The sequence below is a fragment of the Diorhabda carinulata genome, chromosome 7 (assembly GCF_026250575.1).
Source record: "Diorhabda carinulata isolate Delta chromosome 7, icDioCari1.1, whole genome shotgun sequence".
NCBI lineage: Eukaryota > Metazoa > Arthropoda > Insecta > Coleoptera > Chrysomelidae > Diorhabda > Diorhabda carinulata.
The window spans coordinates 5,940,853-5,963,519 of record NC_079466.1 but is presented as its reverse complement, the minus strand read 5'-3'; the positions used below and the strand labels follow the sequence as shown (position 1 = coordinate 5,963,519).

At 30.5% G+C, this 22,667-nt stretch overlaps 2 protein-coding genes across 3 annotated transcripts in view; one reads left to right on the top strand and one right to left on the bottom strand.

Annotated features, from left to right (window-relative positions):
• Positions 1-7,293, top strand: part of LOC130896722 (enhancer of polycomb homolog 1) — a 26,098-nt gene extending 18,805 nt beyond the window's left edge. Inside the window, exon 10 of the mRNA XM_057805001.1 lies at positions 559-7,293. Within this exon, the coding sequence (XP_057660984.1) occupies positions 559-700 (142 nt within the window). The 3' untranslated portion in view covers positions 701-7,293. The remainder of the gene's footprint in view (positions 1-558) is intronic.
• Positions 6,235-22,667, bottom strand: LOC130896723 (probable phenylalanine--tRNA ligase, mitochondrial). Of its 2 annotated transcripts, none has more exons than XM_057805002.1 (5): positions 22,315-22,667; positions 21,588-22,255; positions 19,758-19,951; positions 13,603-14,077; positions 6,235-6,349 (listed from the first exon to the last, which is right to left on the bottom strand). In XM_057805002.1, exons 2-5 carry the CDS (start codon positions 22,201-22,203, stop codon positions 6,288-6,290), a joined length of 1,347 nt encoding a protein of 448 aa, XP_057660985.1. In that variant the 5' UTR covers positions 22,204-22,255; positions 22,315-22,667; the 3' UTR covers positions 6,235-6,287. The 2 variants fall into 2 exon arrangements, with proteins under 2 accessions (XP_057660985.1, XP_057660986.1); XM_057805003.1 differs by having other exon boundaries at positions 22,386-22,667.

Below are 22,667 nucleotides of genomic sequence, written 5' to 3'. Positions count from 1 at the left end.
GCTAATTTGAAGAAGATCACATTAATAGTGAAACATGTACAAGTAGTTTGTGTATTATCTTAGCTATCCAAGAGAATACGATATTTGCTTCCCCAAACCTCTACCACATAGAATAAATAATATTACACAATAACTAATCACAGCTTTATTTTAATAAACAATCTTAAGGCCCCCTTTGGTATGTATTTAATTAGAAGCCAGGGAGCATTTCGTTTTGTTTTTCGAGAAAATACATTATGCTACAAACGGAAATGTAACATATTTTGACTTAGCAAAACTCATTTAAAAAAATGTTAATATATATTAAATGGGGTTTGTTATTTTCACGTATGGACTGAAATTTGAAAAAACTATTTGAGATTTAATTTTATTAATCTTTTCAAGAGTGATGAAACTATGATGAACAATTGCTTTTACCGGAAGGCAATCACCTTCTGCTATATTTTTGTAATAAATTATATTTAACAAATATAACGTTGAAGTATTCTTTCTAAATCAATATGTTTATTGACTCCTTTGTTAGTGATGATTGAAATGTAAAAAAACTTCTTGTTTCAGTGCCAACATACTGGATATTCCATTGACAAATGATTCAGAAACAAATAAAATAGATGCAGAAGCCACTGGAGGGCCTGTGTCCAGTAATAATAAGTCCAAAAATATAGTTCGGAAAAATAACATCATAATGGAAGTAACGTGATGATCGGTTTGGTGCCTGCTCTCCTTGGGGATTGCGGGATGAGGAATCAGTTTTGAATTACAGGGTGTTGCATTACACAAAAAAAACTCAGCATATATATAAATATGCCTGCATGATTTCGGTGTTAAGTTATGATTTATGTAATATAGAAACTAGAATTCATGTATCACATGCAAAGAAGTGTGGAAAAAGAACTTGTTTGTTTGTTTTTCTCTGCTTTGAAATTTTTCGGCTTCTGGATAGGCAAAAAATAAAAAAAAAATATCTTAGAAAAAAGTACAAAAAAAATAAAAAATATGGATGTTTGGCATAAAATAAGAAATATTTTTATATTTGAAAACGTAAGTACCTAACTGAATATGTGTATGATAATATTTAAAATTACAGTGGATAGAAAATATAGGAGACCATGTTAGTAAGTTTTTTGTGTCACCAATACCAATTAACTAACTAACTATCATAAATTATATATTTTCGATTTTCACCGTCCATTCATAACAAATATCTTTTAGAAAGTACATTCATCAATTACCTTGTAGGGTTGCTTGAAATTCATCATAAAAACACCTAATCTGTCATAAATTTTAAATAGGTGTATCCAAACATATGTAAATTAAAACAAATCATGTATAGTAGAAAGTGTGAACAGTATATTAATATTTTAAGCTAATCAAATTGACTTCAATGGCTTTGCTTGATAGAGAAGCTTCATTTCAACATGAGCTGTTTCCAAAATGTTAATATATTAATGGCAGTGATCTGAAATTTCTCCAACTGTGTATCAAGTACTATATTGGAATTTCTAAGTAACGGTTACAGATTTTTTTTAAATGTTATTAATATTATTCTATATAAGCAAAAGGCGGTAAATTAAATGTTTACAAAGGATATCTTAGCCACACGTAAAAATGTATGGTTTTGAAAAACAAAACAATTTAGTAAGATCTATAGTCAAATGATAATCACTATTCATTTTTAAAAGATATTCTGATATATTTAAATTAAGAAATTCATACAAATTTTTATAGTCTTCCAATTATTCACTCCAATATTTTTATTTAAATTTTCAATTCCCCAAGTTATATAGATATAGGTATAAATAAAATGCAAGCAACGAATAGTATGTATACTCAATCGTATTAATATACAAGGTGAATGTACATTACTATCTAGAGCTGATATAAGTTTGAAAATAAGGGTATTGCATTACATTGTTTAAACTGATTAAGGGAGATATAATTATTCAAAGGGGTAAATTGAGGACTTTATTTCTTCAAATATCTCACATACAGGTAGCTTTACAGGGTAAGGATCATTAAAGACTCCCATTATATTCCTTATTATGTCATTTCGTTCGTCATTAACATTTTTTCCGTTAATTGTTTGATCTATCACACTTCGCTACCATATGTGACAATACTTTTAAGGATAGTGTTATATATTCGTTTTTATTGGCTTTTGATATTTGGTTCCATAATATTTCATTCGTGATAGATTTACCTTTCCTCTCCTGTATATTTCTCTCCTTATTTGTGTCCAGTGTTCCATCTTGTGTTATTCTCATTCCTAAGTTTGTGTATTTGTTATAGTGTTTTATTTGTGTACCGTTCTCCAGGTCGATATATTATGCTGTTGCTCGAATTCACAGGAGAGATAATATAAATGGTTTTTTCAGACTTCCTATGCAATAAGCGCTCTTGTAATAAATTAGATATATATCACGATATTAAACTTCAATATATCTCTTTATTGTACTGTAATCGTTCCAATTTTCCAATACCAAAACTATAGGTAAAATGTGGTGGTCTGAAAGTAATGATTCTCAGTTTAATCCTTTGAAGGGTTACATCTACTTTATGTTGGATTTGCAAAAACGTGTACATAAAGCAGTACTATTATTTGGATTACACATCAGCACTAGAAATTAATGTACTTAATTTTTATTTAGCTGAAATTTTGAATGTTGAAAAATAGAACGTCCAGCTACTATTTTTTGTTCACTGCTATTTCTCTTGCGCCCTCTCAGGATATTAAAACAATTTGTTATTCATTGAAATCGATATGCTTCTGTATTTTTTTGTTGAAACAAAATATCGCTACATTGTAAATAGAAATTGAAGTACCTTAATATTTTCTAACCAATGGAATTAATTTTGAATTCTTTTGATCCTTGTATACTTGAAAATTGTATATTAGAATTTGAAAAGGCGGTAGGCACATTATTTTATATCAATTTATTCTAAGTGTTAGATTTTTAAATGTTGATTTTAATCAATTTTGCCCTTTTAGACAATGAAATATTTTCTCTAACCGAAATTATTTTTCAAAGCAGAAAAAAGTTTGAATTCACTTTCTAATCTTAATGTGTTCATAATGGCGATCACTACTAAGGATTACTCGTTTGAACTTAATTTAGATTTCTAAATTAAGTCTGCACTAATTTTTTGATAAACCCCTTGTATGCTCCTTTATATGCACATCTTAAAACACGTGCTATTGGCCAAATAAGTATCAAAATGAAAATTGAATTCGTACACTTTCTATATATAGATTTTTTTATTCCCTATTTGGATCTTCTGATATACAATATGCCCTATAACAATAGAATCTTGAACAAATGGAAACCGGTAAAATTCCTTAATAAATGTAAATTTTCTGTGCTATTCATTATTTGCTTCTTGGTTCAAAATTGTTGACTTTGTGATGCTACCTCGATCTTTTTCAAATCTGATTACTTCACAATCAAGAAAAATGGATATTCTACTATCTCAAGTTTTCAGTTTCCCAAGAAAATAAAACATGCGGGAAAGTTGTTAATAAAAGAAGGGCTTGTATTTTAAAACTGAGGATTGAACAATAAACTACTAAATACAATAAAATTTATTTACCGTATTTCTCTGAGGATGATTATTTCCTTAATTGATTATTTATTAGAGAACATAGCCTCATGTAAATAGAAAAAAGTTTAAGCCATTTTGCGGATTGAGAGCACTAGTTTGCAAGTAAATAGAACACATTATATAATATTGTAAAAATATCGTCCCCCTTAACAAGATGTTATTGTAGAAATTTGACGGGAGTTAAAAATAACAAAAAGCTCTACGCCATATGTAACAGTTTTGTTAGTAATAATTTATTAAATAATTTTTTCCTAAACGAAAGAAGAAAATAAAAATTAAAGGTGTCCTAACTCCGTCTCTTCTATTTACTCACTGATTTTTTTTAAAATTTATCTAAACTCTGTTATAACATATATATTATTATTCAATTAATTTTTGTAGGTATTAACTATCCAGACTAAAATAGCAAATATAAATTTCAATCGATGTTAATGAATAAGAAAATTTATGGTTCCAGTTAAAGCATTAATTACACTGTTTTCATTTTTCTTTTTGTCGCTTTCCATAGATAGAACATATCGAATCTCCATCGACTACACATATCATTTATGGACATTAAAGGAACTTCTATTTCATCCTCGAGAGTTACGTTTCTTGATTTTTTGGAAGGTTTCCCCAACGATGTTTCAGGCTGTACTTCATCTTCAATAATTCCAACTTCAAGTAGACAATTCTTGTTGCCTTCCTTTCTCGGCAGCTCTGACTGTTTTTCAAGTTGTTTATCTATAACGTCGTGCTTTGAATACTTGTAATATTCATATAATTCTGTTTTGTTTAGAAGCCAGTCAAATTTCTATAGGTTTTGCTTATGTCTTCAGACGAAACATAAAGGTTACAATTTATCTTTTGAATGTAGAGGGAGGCAAACTATGGATGCTCTAACTTCTCTTGAATAGTCAATAACCTCTGCCTTTCTAGTGTCGGAATAATACCTATCAAGTATGAAGTTTTGATAGTTGAAATGAAATGATCAAAATACTTTAAAAAATAATGTACTAGTCATCACTCGTAAGTGGGGTTTAAAAAAATAATCTAACCCACTTTTTGTCAGCAGCCTTGGTTTCAGTTCAAAATGGATGTTAAATTTCATTTTGAAAAGCTAGCTGGTAAGTTAATCGTCGAATACCGAATAGTATTAGGCCATATTATAAAACTCATCGAGAAAAATCGTGTTTTCTTCAAAATTTTGAAGTAACACAATTCGCAGGTGAAAGATTAGATTTAACGTAGTCCTTATGTAGACCTGGAGAACACAATGAGGTTTTGATGCAACTTTATACTCCACATCCTTGTGGAGTATAAAGCCCTTTGTATTAATTGATTGATTTACAAATAACCAAAAGGTTGAGATTTTTTTGTTTTTACTCAAACGAATTCTAAACAGTCAGAAAAACATAAAACGAAGATCGTAAATTTGTCCCCCGGACGGATTTACAAAATTCAAAGTTGACTGATTTTAGTTACTACAAAAATGGCGATATCTTCTGACCAAATGAATATAACTACATGATTACAACAAGTGCAGAATAATATTCAAGTAATAATTAATCATTCTTAGTTATTACATTATGGAAAACTTACCGTGCGACGTCAATCTAGGTGTCTAAACTTGATTTGAAACTGTAGCACGTTGTTATAATATCTACATTACATAATTTAGAGAGTTTTCATGTTTTTGCAGCATTTTGGAAAATGTATGACTTGGGTAATCCATACATTACGTAGCATGTTAATGGAGAGATCAAAGTTTTGTAACTTCATATATTGAACTTCAAAATACTAAAACGTGAAATTTAGATGTGAATAAAAACATTCTCGCTATGAGATTATCTCTCATTTAACTTGGAACGGCGTTGTGATACGAGTGAGACACTAAAATTCACGAGAATTTTGAATGGGGAGGGTTTAAATAGGTTTAGTTGTCGGCGAGTCGTCGCTTGCTTTTTTACTGTTCTGTGCGTAGGTTGTTAGCGAGACTTGACAACTGTTACCACATGCGCTGGCGCAGTGAATGAAATATATTCCTAATGTTTACTTGACGATTATTTTTTGCTGAGTGACTGTCATAGTTTTCTCAGTTGATTGATGTTGATTTGATTAGATTATTTAACACATCAGGAGGGGGATTTTAAAAATGTGACAACATTTGACAAGGACGAGGAAGGGGATCAAAAGTCCTAAAATTCGTGTGACGTAATTATGGATGGCCCCATTGTAGATCCAAGGAAATACTACCTAAAACTTGATAATTTCCATGCCTAGCTAAAAGAAAGCTTTACTACCTGTAATAATGAGTCACAATCAAATTTCATATTTTACATTAAGCTTCATTTAAAAAGTGAGGAATCGTATAGTTGTAGATCGTGTACTCAGGTGATAAGTCAATATCTTTGGCAATTGTAATTTGTTGAGGGAATTTTTGATGGAACTATCCAATCAAGAAAATCACTATGAACATTTTTCACTTATTTTGTTCAGTTTTTTTTGTTCGCGGTCGTCTTCCAGACACCTGTAACTCTTTGCTGCCCCAATGAATATGGAAAGTTCTATAAAAGTAAATTACATTTTGGTTACATCAGTTGGCAGAGATTTCGAAAACTAAAGAGGCTAGTAAAATTAAAAGTACGAGCCACGAATTTCTAAATGATATTTAATTAGATTCAAAAAGTTATTCCTTACAAAACATGTCATAAATAATTAACCTTAAAAAAGATTATTACGTCGATTATGCCTTGGACATAGAGTGGATCTAAAAAATAAATAGAATGGAAATGAATAATCCACCTCTTTCAGATAAACAATATCAAATTTTATGGAAATAGTATCATGAGCACAAATAAATAATTAATTGTTGATGTCTAACCTAAAATATTATTTGAACGTTTCCATTTTTTTATATAGATTAACTTTTTTAAAATACCAATATTTCTGCTTATGACACTTTGAAATATGTACAAGAACATACAAACTCTCACTGACCCTTTCCTACTTTACTCTGGTAAAGTTTTTATTACAATTGATTGAAATGTCCTATTTAAATTACACTGTTATGACTGTAATCGAAACTGATATTTTTTCTATATTGCCTAGCTTTGCTGCAAATATTTGTACAATTCATATTCTAATTTGTACATTTCTAATGAATTCTTGGTTCATTTTCACGATTTGATAATTGCACAATTAAAGATTAAAAAACAGAAATTTTAATTTAGATACGTAGTCAAAAAGTACTTGACCGTTATTGATTTAAGTGAGTTTTTTTAGTTGAAAGTATGAGAATCAAATATTTTAATTAAAATAGCACTTAAATTTAATTTTACGTAACTTACAAACTTTCCTTCAACTTGCTATAACATATATAAGTTGAAAAATAATTATTTATCGATATTCCGGAATGGTGAAGAAAATATTTAATTGTGAAGTTTGTCTTAAATATGAGTTTTTAATTAAAACAATATGTGTTAGGGATCCTTGATGGTTAAAAGAATTAAAAATACTGTCAAAAAGTGTGCGATTTTGATACAAATTGCTGGTTCCTGATTTTGATATTTCATTTTTTCGTGGCTACTGTAAATAATATACAGTATTTTATAATGTGCATGCATCAAGGGCATATTAAAATTTTGTGCTGATTGTAAAGGAATATTGACGCGAAACAAAAAAAATAAATTCGATACAAAAAAAGAAAAAAAACTAATAAAGTAAGAATTCTTAATAACTCATTTTCGTTTTGTAGTTATTGTAATTATTAAGTAAAACTAGTTATAAATGTATGAGGCTGTTGATCTATTATTAGTAACTTATTCTTTTTGTAAAGAAATTTTGTTGAATGTACTTACTTCATTAGATCATTTTTGTATACCTAAATTAATTGTATATTTTTTGTTAATAATGAGTTATATGCATTTTTTATTTTTGTAATTAGTCCTGATGTTAATGTGTCTGTATTGAATTATTCTCTAAAAATATAATTAATTTTTTAACTTGAGTGGTGTTCTTATTTGTGACTCTGAAATTTTATTATTCTCAATTAATCTTTAGTCTTTTAAAATTTACTTCTTCTCATTTTTAAATTAAAATAAAATATTTCATTACAATTATAATATTAATGCAAGAAATAATTTATTTGTTCTTAAGCTGGAACGGCTCCTACAAAAATAAATTTGAAATGACTGAAGTTTAAAAAATTGTATGATAATCAATTTAATTATTTCGAAAGTAGGAAATTGTATGTAATATGCAGGGCTTCAAGCAATTCTAATTCATTAAGAAACATTGAAAAAGTAAGATTATAAGACTAAATATATATTCAATCACAGCAAAAGAATGTTAAATATGTTATCGAAAAGTTACAAACTGTTACATATATGTATCTTCTTACAACTTTATGGTTTCAAACATGCAACTTTCTAATACAAAATATCTTCATGTTACTCTACTTATTATAGTCTACAACCGTTGCATTGGTGATATTCATACTGAACACACTATTTACTCTACCACTACATTAACACTAACAATTCCACAAGTTTCAATAACTAAACGAGGTATATTTGAACACTAAAAGTAACAAGTTTACCTTGGATCTCTGAAGATTAATATTTAGACTAAGTTGGAATTTCTGGAATCGTTGTATTGGTATTATTCATACTGAACATACTATTTACTCTACCAGTACAGAAAACTCACGATTCCGCATGTTTTGATAATCAAACAAGGTACACAGTGAAAGTAAACAGTTTACCTTCGACCTTTGAAGATGATAACTTGGTTATTGTTAGTGATTGCAAGTATTGGAGTAGTGGTAAAAAATGTATTCAGCAATATTTAGACTATAATAAGAAGTCGAGTAACTGACTGTAAAATTTGCCCAGAAAAAATTGGAGGGAATGGCGTATGAGTTAGTTGAAGATAATAATTGTTTTATGAAATTCAAAGTTCAACAATTTCACCTATCTTGGAATTCTGAAAGCTTATTGGATTTTTTATTACTATTTAGTTGATTCAATAATCACTTTACCAGGTGATTAAGGCGAGCTTTTGAATCTATGTATTAAAATGTTGGTTGTGATGAGCCTGAACATTTGATCTATTTGAAATAAGAAGGGAGACAATTAAATTGAAAACAGAATTTTTTTTATAAATTATTCAAATTACAATTCACATTGTAATTCAAATTTATATATTAAGTTATTTCATGTAATTTAAGTATTCACGCAAACAAATTTGATGTGCAAGCGTCCCAAAATATAAATGGATACATAATATTAAAAAGTTATTGTTATGTTATTAAATTGCGCTTTTTGTACAATAATGTACATATTTAATTTCTATTGTAACTTTATAAGAATGAACTTCAGAATATGTTCAATTGCAAATTGTATTTATTTAACAGTGGACCAATAAATGTTTTTGAAGTCATTGGAATTGCTGTAACTCTGCTATAATTTATATGTAAAACGGGTCGTTGTAATATTAATGTATATTACAATTTAGTAAATTTTTTTTAATATGGTCAATGTAAAGAATTGGTTTTTTTATTATTGTAGAATATTTACCAACACAAGCTAATAAATAATATTACGACTTAACTTCTCGTTTATTAATTTTCTTAAATTTGTGGGTAATGAAATCAATTTTCGTATCTAAATCAATAAATTAAAATCTGAAATCAGGTGACTAGTGAAAAACAGTTGCTCTAATAAATAGCCCAGTCGGTGGAGGCAATTTTTCACCAAAGTATAAGTTATAAGCAAAAAGGTTGATTTTTTTACAAGTATTTGTAAGTATAGTTGTTGATTCAAGAAAAACTTCAATTTGATTTTCAAAAATTACCATTATTTTAGTCTGTGATGGAGATAGAAGAAAATAAAAAATATTAAGTTGCAGGATAAGTTTCTTTCTACATTTTTTTTTTGGAAAAGCTATTGTTTTTTTTTCAAATTAATTGTAGGCAATATGGAAAAAAATCAATACGTACTAAAATTTCTTCTTATTATATAATATTTTATTGAAAATATAGAAAAATCATTAGAATCTACATCTTCATCAATGTCGAGATCGAAATCTGATTTTTCCCCACTGAATTCTGTCGTTGCATTCCACTAAGGCCCAGTACACACTGCGATTGATGTATTGATATCTAGTCAGCCTAGACCAGTTGCATGCATAAACAAAATATTGCGTTACCATAGCAACGAACAATAACTTATTAGAAGTGTCAGTGTAAAGTTTGACGTCAAAAAAGTAAACCATTGAAAGAAAAAAGATGTCCACCGAAATTGTGAAGATCGAAGAATTGGAGTATCGAGCCATCATCAAGTGCCTGCATTTAGAAGAGTTAAGAGGTAAGCAGATTTAGGAAAATATGCTTAATACCCTTGGTGATCAATGTCCTTCGTATGCGACCGTGAAAAATTGGACTGCAAGCTTCAAAAGAAGTAAATTTTCCATTGAAGATGATGACCGATCGGGAAGGCCAGTTTCTGTATCAGTCCCCGGAAATATCGATGCAGTTCATGACATGATTTTATCATAGCGTTGAATTGGGCTAAAACGGATATCTTAAGCATTGAATATTTCATACGAACGCATTCATTATATAGTTTACATCAATTTAGACATAAGAAAAATTGCTACAAAATGGATCCCCAAATGTTTGAATGTGCAAGGGTAGAAGCATCGCGTTCGATCTGTGCTCGATTTGAAAACGATGTAGACTTCTTAAACCGAATTGTTACTACAGATGAGACTTGGATACATTTCTACGATCCAGAAACAAATCAACAATCGATGGAATGGCGACACTCTGGTTCTCCAAGACCTAAGAAGTTTCGTGTCCAAAAATCTGCTGGAAAAGTTCTTGCTTCAGTTTTTTGGAATTGCCTCTTGACTGATTTTTTGAATAAGGGTAAGGTAGAACAATAACTGGAGATTACTGTTGCATTATGCATATATATTCTTCGTGTAACGAGGCTGATTCACGAAGATGCCATTCTGGTCGATCTTGATTTCCTTGCCCAAATACGTTAACTTGTCTTGTGTTTTCTCATTGTATGTGATCTGAAATTATTTGCTTACCTCGCCTAAAAGTTTGTATATTTCTTCTTCAACTTTCCCAGCTACCAATCCATCATCCACGAAGAGTGAAAGCATAATGCTCTTGTCCTTGTTATAGTCAATACATGGGTCATCATCTGTGTTGATCTGGCCTATCTTCTTTTCAAAATGAGCGCTGACCCTCTCGTTCCACATCCTTGGAACTTGTTTGAGTCCGTAGAGACTCCTATCCAACTTGCAAACTCTCCCTGATTCGTCGTCGAACCCTTCAGGCTGGTTCATGTAAATGACTTGCTCCAGATTTCCATACAAGAACGCCGTTTTCCCATCGAATGATACCAACTTCATTTTCTCTGATGCTGCGTGGCTTAAGAGTAGGCGAATCGATGCCTGGCGGGCTTCTGGGCATAAGGTTTCCTCGTAGTCCACTCCCTCCTTCTGTTCAAATCCCCTTGTCATGAGTCTGGCCTTGTATCTTCCGTCTGCTTTCTCTAGAAGTACCCAACGACAAGTGATTGGTTTCACTCCTTCTGGACAGTCACCAGTTTCCAAGTTTTCATTTCTATAAGCCAGTCGTACTCCTCCTGCGTTGCTTGTCTCCACTTCTCATCTTTGAATGCCTCGCTCATCGGAATGTCTTCTGTTTCTACTTTTGCACTCTTTCCTCCACGACGGGAGTCAAGTATGCAATCTCTCAGTCTCTGTGGAGGTTGCAAAGTTCGACGGTCTCGCAAAATTCTCCTTCCTGGCTCTTCTGCTGGCTGTGGTTTCCTATTCTCATTGTCGCTTGGTTCTCGTCTTCTTCTTCATCTTTAAACATGAGCCAATATTTGGCGCCTCGTAGCGACGGGATGTTCATCTCGCCAGTGTCGATATGCACAAGATCTAATGGCTGTTGGGCTGTCTTGGGGTTGTTTAGGTGTGAGGATCGATGTTGCTTACCATACGCGCATCCTGGGCGCAAATAATTATTCCAGTCATAACCATATTTTATTCCTTTCCTTTTCAGTATGTCTCTCAAATACTGTACATTTTGATGGGCGAGTCTCTCGTGCCACACTTTGATCGACTCGACCATCAGACTTGTCTTGACTATAGAATATTGACTCTTTTTCGTTTGCCTTCTGTACATGTTCCTTGTCTAGCATCTGACTTGCTGAGAAAAGATTAAAGTTAATATTTGGTACGTAGATCACATCTTCCAAGTACCACTGGATACCACTTCTGACCGTCAAAAGCCTCCATCTCAATGTTTCCGACTTGTTTCTCGCGTTTTGCCATGAGAACTTTGCTGGTGCTGCCCTTTGTATTTGTCGTCGTTTCCTTATGTTGCCAACTTTCCAATATAGGATTATTTTCAGTTGACACTTCTTCTGCCAAATCCAAACTTTCCATACAATTTTTTATTGCTGACTTGTTTTCATCATACTCAAAGGTAAAGAATTTGATTCTGGACGTTTCTAAAGTTACAGCAGTCTTTGTACCATATAAACTAACTAATTTATCAATCATGCCTTTAGCTGTCTTACAATTTGCATTTTTGTTCGCAATCTTACTCTTTACATTTAAACCTATTAACGTTTGAGCGTTGACATCTTTCTTTATCCAAGCTGAAACGTTTCCTTCTGATCTGCTGGTTTGGGCTTTGCACCTGTTACAATTTCGTGCAAATCCTTATTATTAAGTGCTAGGTTCAGTTTAAATCGCCATGATATAAAATTGACATTCCCCTAACATAAAACTGACATTCCCCTGACATAAAATTGACTTCCTCTGACTGTCTTCACTTAACATTTCCATTTGAGACTTTACAGTGTCCATTTTGCTTCAAATTTTACAATTCTGACAATTTCTAAATAAACAAAATGAATTTACAATCTTTCGTGGCGTTTTTTTGACTTAAAGCGACTTGCGTGTACGTTGCTCTCTGACTCTGACTCTCTGGACTGCTTTTCTCGACTTAGCGGTTGCTTTCCTGTCCTGACTTCCAAAGAAACCTATTTACAGCTGACCTGGGCCCACCTAACCTGTTGTTATTTTCAGAGGGATTTGGGTTCTTTGTAGTTAAATGATGATGATGGCTACCAACTATATAAAACAAAATAGTGTGAGATAGAGATAGGTCGGATCAATTGTCAAAGATTACTTTATGCTAGTCAAGAATTATTCGCATTGACTAAACAATTAGAAAAATTTGTACTGAGAGCAAAATCGAAACAAAGATGAATAAAAAAAATTCTAAATTATTGTAAATTTACTGCATGTTTTCATAAAAAAGTTTGAAATAAAATCAGTTACTCCTTAAACTTTCTGGAATCTTTAAACACCACAATATTAAAATAGCATATAGTCAAACACTTAATATTCAATATATTTTTACTAAAGTAAAAGATAAAACTCCAATCAATAAATTGCCCAATAATATCCCAGATATTTAGAATGTTTAATGGCACGTCACATTATTTGCAAACTTTCACAGATAAAAAAAAATCAACGTCAATTTGAATATTGAATTCTACGAGTTTAAAATTTTGAAAAGCTTTAATAATATCAAAAATCACCGGCAATCTTAATTAATTATTTCCCAGACCATGAATACATAAGTATTCGAAAGTTTGGAAAATATATTAAAGTTAGTCCACTTTGGTGTTTCATTGCCACGTTCCCAATAAAAAACTATATATATATATATATATATATATATATATATATATATATATATATATATATATATATATATATAAGTATAAGTAAAATTACTTACTATAGACAGTAATTAGAGTTTGATTTTTATTTTAGACTTAGTATTTTGTAATGGCCGATAAGAGGTTGAAAATTAATAATGTCTGGAGTTCTAATTGATCTTTAATAATAAAAAAAACTATAATTATGACAGAAACCTCATTTACAACATTATTTTACACTTATCTTATCGAACAGTACCTCCAATTTCTTCAACTTTATTGGCAATATTTTTATGAACAGCATTCACTTCCTCCTGAGTGAGTGTCTTTTCCATATGTCTGTAAGTAATCCTATAGCAATGACTAATTTTTCCCGTTTTTTTATGTGTAAACTCATCGATTAATTCTATTTGTTCTATTAAATCACCTCCAATATTTCTTGCCAAATCGTAGAAGTCGTTGCTGGAGAATTCTCCAGGAGGAATCCAGAAACTCAAATCATTTTTACATTGTGGATATTGACTAACTGGAGTATAGATAATACTATCATCGACGTTTTTATTTTTGAATTGGTTTAAAAATCCAGAATCGGTTGACCAAAATAGACGAATATCTGGAATTTTGTAAAGGCACATTGCAATACGTTCTAGGCCTAGACCGAACGCCCAACCAATTTTATCGGTGACTCCACCATTGTTTAAAATGGCTTGCTGCATAATACCACAACCAAGAACCTAAAAAATAATTAGAAATCATACGTCTCATGAGTGGAATGTCAATTGACCATACAAAGTAAGTGGTTTTTATTTATTAGTCACCAATAGAAAAATTTTTAGTGGGGGTTCAAGTTTTTTGAAGTCATTTATAAAATTTTAGCACCTCATTTGCGAAAATAATAAAAAATTGTACCTATGCGCGATTAAGAAGTATTTGCTGAAAATTGGTTAGCTTATGTAAATATTTGGTCAATTAAAAAAATTAAAAAACGGTCTTTATTGTAACATGCATACTTTGAGCCGATTAAAAATTATAAAAACTTTCGTTTCTAAAAATTGAACATAAAGATCTTCAAGGTAGTTCAGCACTGTTGAATTCCCATTCACTGAACAATTTGTAAAAAGAAAAACAAATTTATGCATAAGTTTCTCCGATAGTCTAAACTGTGTTATGATGAAAATGCTTATTCACATTACGAATCGTAGAATAAAGGAAATAAGGAAACATTAAGTTTACAAAGCCAATTGAAAACGAAACTTCAATGTATGAAATAACAACAAAAGAAACTAGTTTTTTACTTTCAAGATCCACATAGTATTTTATTTATTGATGATAATGGAAACTGTGAAATAAAGGGTGCGCTATAACGACTTTTAATCCCTTGAAATAAGGATGCGTCAACTCGAGGTAGGGATATTCCAGGTAAACGAAAAAGTAGTCCGAGTACATAATACAACTCGTGACGGATGCATTAAGAGTATTACCTGGAATTAAGTACTTTATCTATTTTGTATAGTAAGGAAATCCTAAAATTAAAACCAGAATTTCTTAATTTTTCAGGTTAGGTTACCTAACTTAAATTCACAATTTTATAAATAATAGATGTTTTCAAAACTGACCGAGGAGAATATTTTTTATTGGTCAATGATTTAACTAGGTACGTAATTACAAAATTAATATTTTTTACTGATATACACTGTAAATATGTTGTAATGAAATACTTGTTTTAGCAAAATTAAGAGAGTGAGGAACCTTATAATAATGTTAAATAATGTTTTTGTAAGTACACAGAATTAATTATACAGAAGAAGGAATCGACATTTAGTTTTAAAATAACATAATGATATATGATCTATAAATTAATGTTGAATCTCACATTTTCAATTTTTGTAACCTTGTCATTATATAAATAAGAAAGAAAACATTACGAGAGTGTACTTTCATTATATTACAAAAAACGGACATCGTATAAGAACATAATGAAAAATGTAACAATCGTTAAAAAAACTATAAAACCAAAAAAAACAAAAAGAAAGTTAGTTACGAAAATTAATAAAAAGATTCGAGTGTATTAGTAGTAATCGGAAAACCAAACAGTTAGTTACGAAAATAAATGACAAACTTTTAGTAGTAATAGGAAATACAAACAGGGAGTTACCAAAAAAAGAAAAATCGAGTGTAGAAGTAGCGACGAGAGAACCAAACGAGGAGTCTCAGAAACATAGTGATTAAGTGACTCTAAACGATTAATTAAAATAAAAGAATACATTGAAGAAATTCTAGAAGTGTGTAAGGACTCGAAGTTGAGGATCCAGTATCAGATATACTAAAGCTAAAAAGACTCCTGAACTCGTAGGGAAACATATTGGACTGAGTTAGATCATTACAATAGCTAGTAGAGATAGGTAGGATATAACTTTTTTTTTAAATTTAATTTTACAAATTGTTTTTATCTAGTGTAAAACAATTTCTATAACCAGTCAAATAATATTTGCATATTTGTTTAATTCTAATGATATTTTCCGACATCTGCCATTCGTTTGGTTCATAGAGAAGTTTTCACTATCCCATTATAATTGACAGGCCCAAACCATGCACATTACAACAAAAGCAACTTATTAAATTTTATCTAATATTGAATAAAATTGACTAAATATGTATATAAACTGACCAATTATCAGCGAATGACTAATCTTTTATTACCATAAGATGCTAAAATCGCGGCGCTAGTAACAGGTAACTAAACACCTGAAATTTTAACCAGCATATCTGTCAGCCATAACATGGGGTCTCGCAATGACTACGAGGTGGACCATGACATTACTCAGGCGAGTCAGGTATGAAAAACTCATCAACTTCAACGATTGAAAATTTACTATTATAATGTATGTAAAATGGCGCCAAATAGCGTCTACCGGCGAATGTTTAGTTACATAAACCAAATAGCAGCGCTCGCTGGTGTTATATTCGGTTCAGATTAGAGACTCCGAACGAGAGGTTATTACGCTGCTCTGATGAGACGAAAAAATATTGAAACTAATCAGTGGTTACAACCCTCTCCTTGCAATTGCGAGTCGTTAGAGTTGTTGATACTTCAGAGGAGATGTGATTCAATATTTGCCGCGGTATTAGCCAGAAAAGTAGTTGTTTTCTTCTTTGAATAACGGCACTTCATTTTATTTTTCAAAAATTCGAAAAAATATAAGAAATAAATAATAGATTAAAATTTATAAAATAGAACTATGAATTTTACTTAAATTTTTTAGGTCAATTGACGTTTTTCTCGTTCTTATCTACCGGGTGTCCCAATAAGAATGGCTCTCGGCCATATCTCGGGAACCGTTTATAGTACAGCTTCGAAAAAAAAAAAAAAGTTTTAGTCTATCTCTTCAAATAAGACGTGGGGGGAAGCGGGAACTTTATTATGAAAAAACGCCTGTAAGTCCAGTTCTACTTAACCTATCTATGCAAACTCAGTCTTTTTAAAGAGAGCTCCTTTCTACCAATGTAAGTTATAATTTCGAAACATTCTAATAAGTATACGTATACGCTAGAGGGCGTTATTTATTTATTTTTTTTTTAAATCTAGCTATTCTTAAAAAATGTTGAATGGGAACATGCAGTTTTAATTAAGGAATATAAAAGTAGACCAAATTAGCAACAGAATAACGAAAACGTTCAATATCTTTTTCGTATTACGAGATATCCTAAGAAATGTGTAAATTTTAAGCATTTTCCATTAAACATAAATTACTCCGGGCTGTCTGAACGGATTTTAACATTTTTTAACTCCTCAAAATTGTCTTTCCTTGCTCTATTAATAATAGAATATAATAATAAATATAATAAAGTGGTGGGCCATGAAGAAAACAAAACAAAAAGATATGTCTTGTGTCAAATTAATAAACCTAGTAATTTGTTCATTTACGTGTCATTGCGATTTGTGTGCATTAAATTCGATATAAAATTTACTTAAAAGTTATATTTAAGGTGATTCTTACAAACGAAGAAATATTTGATGATAGGCATTTACTTTGAATATGTGAGAAATGCAATTGTTGCGGCTATGGTATATTCCCTAAGACGTTATCTCGGTAGCAGATCCACCGTTTAAGAACTACTGGAAATGTAATTCTATATTTAGAAGACACGGCAGAAGTCGTTCAGAGGAAAACACAATAAATGTTTTGGCATATGTGCAATTTAACCCACATTTAAGTATTAGAGCAATAAGTAGAGACTTGGGAATAAGCAGAACCATCATTCAATATATTTTGACAGGACACAGGTAAATTATGATGTAAAAAGATGTTTCTTAAACAAAATATACCCGCATAATATTATTTGTGGGCATGGTTATATGTTAACATAATAATTTATTTATCATATCATTCCGGAAAGATATTTAATAGGACATTAAATTTCATTTAGATTTCATCCATATCATATAGTACTACATCAACAATTGGTTGATCGTGATTACGACAGAAGGTTACCACATATAGTATATGACGACCCTCAATTACTGTCACGTATTTTGTGGTCAGACGAAGCTACATTTAGTAGTGATGGTACGGTTAACCGGCATAATATGCACTATTGGTCACAGAATAATCCACTCTGGATGGAAGAAGTTGAGTATTAGGGGCGATGGTCGGTGAATGTATGGTGTGGTATTGTAGATGGTTTTATTCTTGACAACGGAATTAACGGGGAACGCTACCTAAATTTTATAAGGGATGGATTACCACTTACACAGGTCACCAGACTTGACCGTCTTAGATTTTTATCTCTGGGGCCGGATTACGAATGTTCAATCTACTCTTCAAAGAATAAACGCTTGTATCGATAATGTTGGGCGACAATTTGAACATTTAGGTCGTCACAAGCGAGGTACCTTAAGTTATATTTCCATTTTAACTTCCATAACGCAGTTTCCCGGTGACAGCATAAATAATATTAATATAATAATTGGAACTATTATTGAAAGAACAAGGAAAGACAATTTTGAGGAGTCAAAACCTATTAAAATCCGTTCACTCAACCCGGAGTAATTTATGTTTAAAGGAAAATGCTTAAAATTTACACATTTCTAAGGATATCTCGTAATACGAAAAAGATATCGACATGCGTTTTTCACTATTCTAATTTTCGCTAATTTGGTCTACTTTTATATTCCTTAATTAAAACTGCATGTTTTCATTCAACATTTTTAAAGGATAGCTAGATTTAAAAAAATAAATAAATAGCGCCCTCTAGCGTATACGTTACTCATTAGGTTGTTTCGAAATTATAACTCTCACTTTGGTAGAAAGCAGTTCTCTTCAAAAAGACTGAGTTTGCATAGATAGGTTAAGTAGAACTGGACTTACAGGCGTTTTTCCCCCGCTTCCCCCACGTCTTATTTGGAGGTTTTTCTCGAGGTCACTTTTGTTATAAATTTTTTTTTCCGAAGTTGTACTATAAACCGTTCCCGAGATATGGGCGAGAGTCATTCTTATTGGGATACCCGGTATGGGAACCATTTCTAAAAATTCTCTTTTTCATTTATTCTATACCGTTTCAAGAATTTTTGAAACTTTATGTTTTATTTTTTTATTGTATTGATGATGTTTTAGTATAATTTCTAAATACTGTTATGTCTGCCCTATGTAGACAGCGTTACAATTAGAACAAGGCACTAGATATATAAATATTACTTCTTGCCTAGCCTTAACTGGCTTTTCAAAAAATGCGTTCTAAAGTCTTTTAGGTCTCTATTCCTGAATTTAATTCATTCTTATTATGTTTGCAAGGTTCAAAAATTAGGGGTCTTTTGGGTGCTCTATACCTTTTAGTTGTTGCTGCAGCTCTTTTACTGCCAGTTATTTGTTTTTTGTTGCTTCTAACATTGTGATCGCCTACACGAACATTTGACAATACTAACTTTATAATAACATTAATTAAACTGTTGATACAACAAACATTCACACTGAACTAACTCTGAAGTCAGTTGGACTAAGCACGGATTGAATCAAAATGGATGTTGAAGAAAACTCACTTTCATTGGAAGCACAGTTTAGCTGAATCAAGATAAAGATTCATGAGCAGATAACAGAGAGGAATAAAGATATTTGTCAAATATTCATATTATGAAATTTATGGACAAAGCACTGTTTGAATGTTACTTCTTGTCATATATTACTGTTTTAACCAATAGTAAGTTAGAATAAAAAATCTACTGGTTATTTTTGATCTATATATTTTAAAAATATATTGTATTTCTATACTGAATACATTGAAATACTTGGCTCTGTCATACTCTAATGTTTGATCAAGTTAATTGCATACATATTCCATTAGAAAAACATGCTCAAATAAAAAGACTAGGATAAAGTATTTTCGGGACATAAATAATAATGTAAACCTTTGTATTACCTCAATCCATTGATCATTGTGGAAGACTTCCAGCTCCCAAGAAGGCTGTGTGAAAGGGAAAGTTGTGTCTACCCAACGACATTTCACATTTTTTCCAAACAATTGTTTGGCAAGGGCAAACAAAGTTTCTTTTAATTCATATTCTACTAGCTTCACTGCTTCTAAAGTATGACAAGCTTGTTTTTCCTGGTTTCCTACAATATTAAAAAACCATTAAATTTTCATAATTTAAATTGCAAGTGTAAATCAGGATGTTTCGCTAAAAGTGGCCACTCAATTCCTTATATTATTGTTGTTGCAAACACTAATGCTAAATATTTTCAATTTGTTTATCAGTTTCAAATCACTATAATATCCAAAGTAGATTTATAAAATTGATAAATATTTAGAAATTTACAAAAAACATTAATTAGGATTCCTTTTCTTTATACTTTCTTTGTAATATGCGTGAAGTTCAAAATTATTTATTTAGTGTATGGAAAGGACCCCGCTCAATCCTTATGGATATTGGGTACCAGCCAATTTTTCTGAAACTTGGCACAATGATAGTTTGAAGCAAGCTGATTGAAAGTCTCAATGTGCACAAAACCCCCCAACCCAATTTTTCGACTTTTAATGACCAAAAATAGGGTGGAAACCACTTCTGAACATAGTATAATGTAGTATTTATTTATATATTTACCAAACACAAACTCAACAACTTATTGCAATGCACAAACAAATATAATACTAATCACAATATCCTTTCACTACAATTTTTTTTCTGAAAGAAATCGTTTGTTTGTGAGAATTCATAGTTAAAATAGGTACAACAGAAGTGATTATGTGCACACTAAGGTGCTTCCATATTCTGCTTTAGAAAATGCAAATAGTTCTAATCTGCGAGAAGTTATCCACAGATTTCTACCACGAATATTTTTCACAAAATTAACTAAACTTTTGCAAATAAAAATTAAATAGAGGAGACATATAATGACATTACAATAGGCATAATTTTACTACCAAAAATTGAAGTGGATAAAGAATTTTTAAACACATTTTATGATTCTGAAACTCTGAACCAAAGACCAAAAAAAAAAAATAAAATTATTTAACTATTAACAAGTTCACATGTTTTATAACGCCAATAAAATTTTTTTGCATTTTGGCCATTAGCACTATCTAGTGTGGAATTTCTCTAGTTATCTGAAACTTTTTATAGCAGATAACCTATACCACAGGATGAAAACTTTTATTTGACATTCAAGTGTAATTTGCAATAGTTGAAGAAAATTTGGAAAAATTTTGGTGCTTCAATTTTAAACCGAACTATGGCGTCATGCTTAAACAAGCTGATTTTTCTTTGACATTATAAAAAATAATTACATCACAATTTTTGATTGTTTTTGAATTAAATGAACTTTGTAATAATTAAATATTTTTTTATTTTTGGGTCTTTGGTTCAAAGGGTGAGAATCGTGAAATATTTACAAAAACACATATTCTAAAATATTTTATCCCCTTAATCTTCAATTTTTGGTAGTAAAATTATGTAGACTGTTATGTTATAATGTCATTATATGTCTCCTCCATTTAAATTTTATCACAAAAGTTCTGTGAATTTTGTAAAAAATATTCTTTGTAGAAATTCCTGAAAAACTTTACATGGATCAAGTTCTAACCCTTGTTATTAATCAGTAAATAAATAGAAATATTAAGGTTTCATTACAAGAATGATATCAGTGATACGCAGACATCATTATAGATACAATAATACAAAATTCAGTTATTTTTCATTTATTTAGTAAAAAATTGTAATTATGGATATAAAAAGAACAACTGCTATATTACCTGTGAAGGATGTATTATTTCCTTCTTCAAAAATATTTAAATTTTCATTTTTCAAGAAAATTTCCTCCCTACTTCTTAAACGAACAGCATCTACTTGGTGAAACACAGGATAATGGGTACTGTCAATTTCATCCCTTCTATATACATCCCCTATAATTAAAAAATTATTTAAACCAGATTGGATTAACTCGCTTTGGTGAGCTGTCATATGTGCCCTTAACATATATATTTTATTTATGTAATAGCAATCACTTTTACTCCGAGATGGGTGATTTTTTGGAATCAGTAAACTATCAAAATTTTGGTTAACATTAACCACTGGTGATAGATTATCATGAATAGAAAAAATGGGATTTCCTCTTCTGTTAACATAAGTATTGTAGAAATAGTTAACTATTCGTTGTCTTACTAGGCTTAGGGGATGATAATCCCTTAAGTATATATTTTTGCCTATATAGCTACAAACTTTTTCCGTAATATTGGTGTATTCATCTCTTAAATAATTTTGGTTGAATAACACAACATCATTAGTCTTTAACTCAACTTTTGACAAAAGTCTTCGGTTAATCTGAATTGTCCATTGTTGAATTAATAAGGTATTTGAAAGTTTTAGCATCTTGAATTCGAGTTAAACATTTCTATTCATTCTTCTCATAAATATCATAAATCTAGAAAATAATCTCAAACTAAAATTTGAATTAGGAACATACGTTAACTTAATACACACTTCAAATTTGATATTAAATTTATCTATTTAACTAGGTTATTTTTATGAGTTTGAGGTTATAAATGTCTTACACAATGTTGTCAGTTATATTAGTTTACAAATGCAAAATGCATTCTAATTTTGAACAACGATACTTTGCATAAAATAGTTCCCACATTTTAAAGAAATGAATATAAAGCTCAATAAAAATACATCCTTTATTATTTGAATTATATCTGTGCACAAACGGGAATTTTTTCTAATTTACACAAATCGATGTTTCATTATTCGCTTTCCAATTACACATACAAAAACAAAACACAATGCAGTGATTTTTTATCTTCATTCAATTAATTTTAAGATTTAGTCTAGTA

Excerpts from the sequence above, each read along its gene's own strand:
- LOC130896723 (XM_057805002.1), bottom strand. The coding sequence starts at position 22,203 with ATGCTAAAACTTTCAAATACCTTATTAATTCAACAATGGACAATTCAG. Across the intron at positions 14,078-19,757 it reads ACAATGATCAATGGATTGAG|GTTCTTGGTTGTGGTATTAT; the intron begins GTAATACAAAGG and ends ATTATTTTTTAG. Across the intron at positions 6,350-13,602 it reads TAAAGTTGAAGAAATTGGAG|ATCCACTCTATGTCCAAGGC; the intron begins GTACTGTTCGAT and ends TTTATTTTTTAG.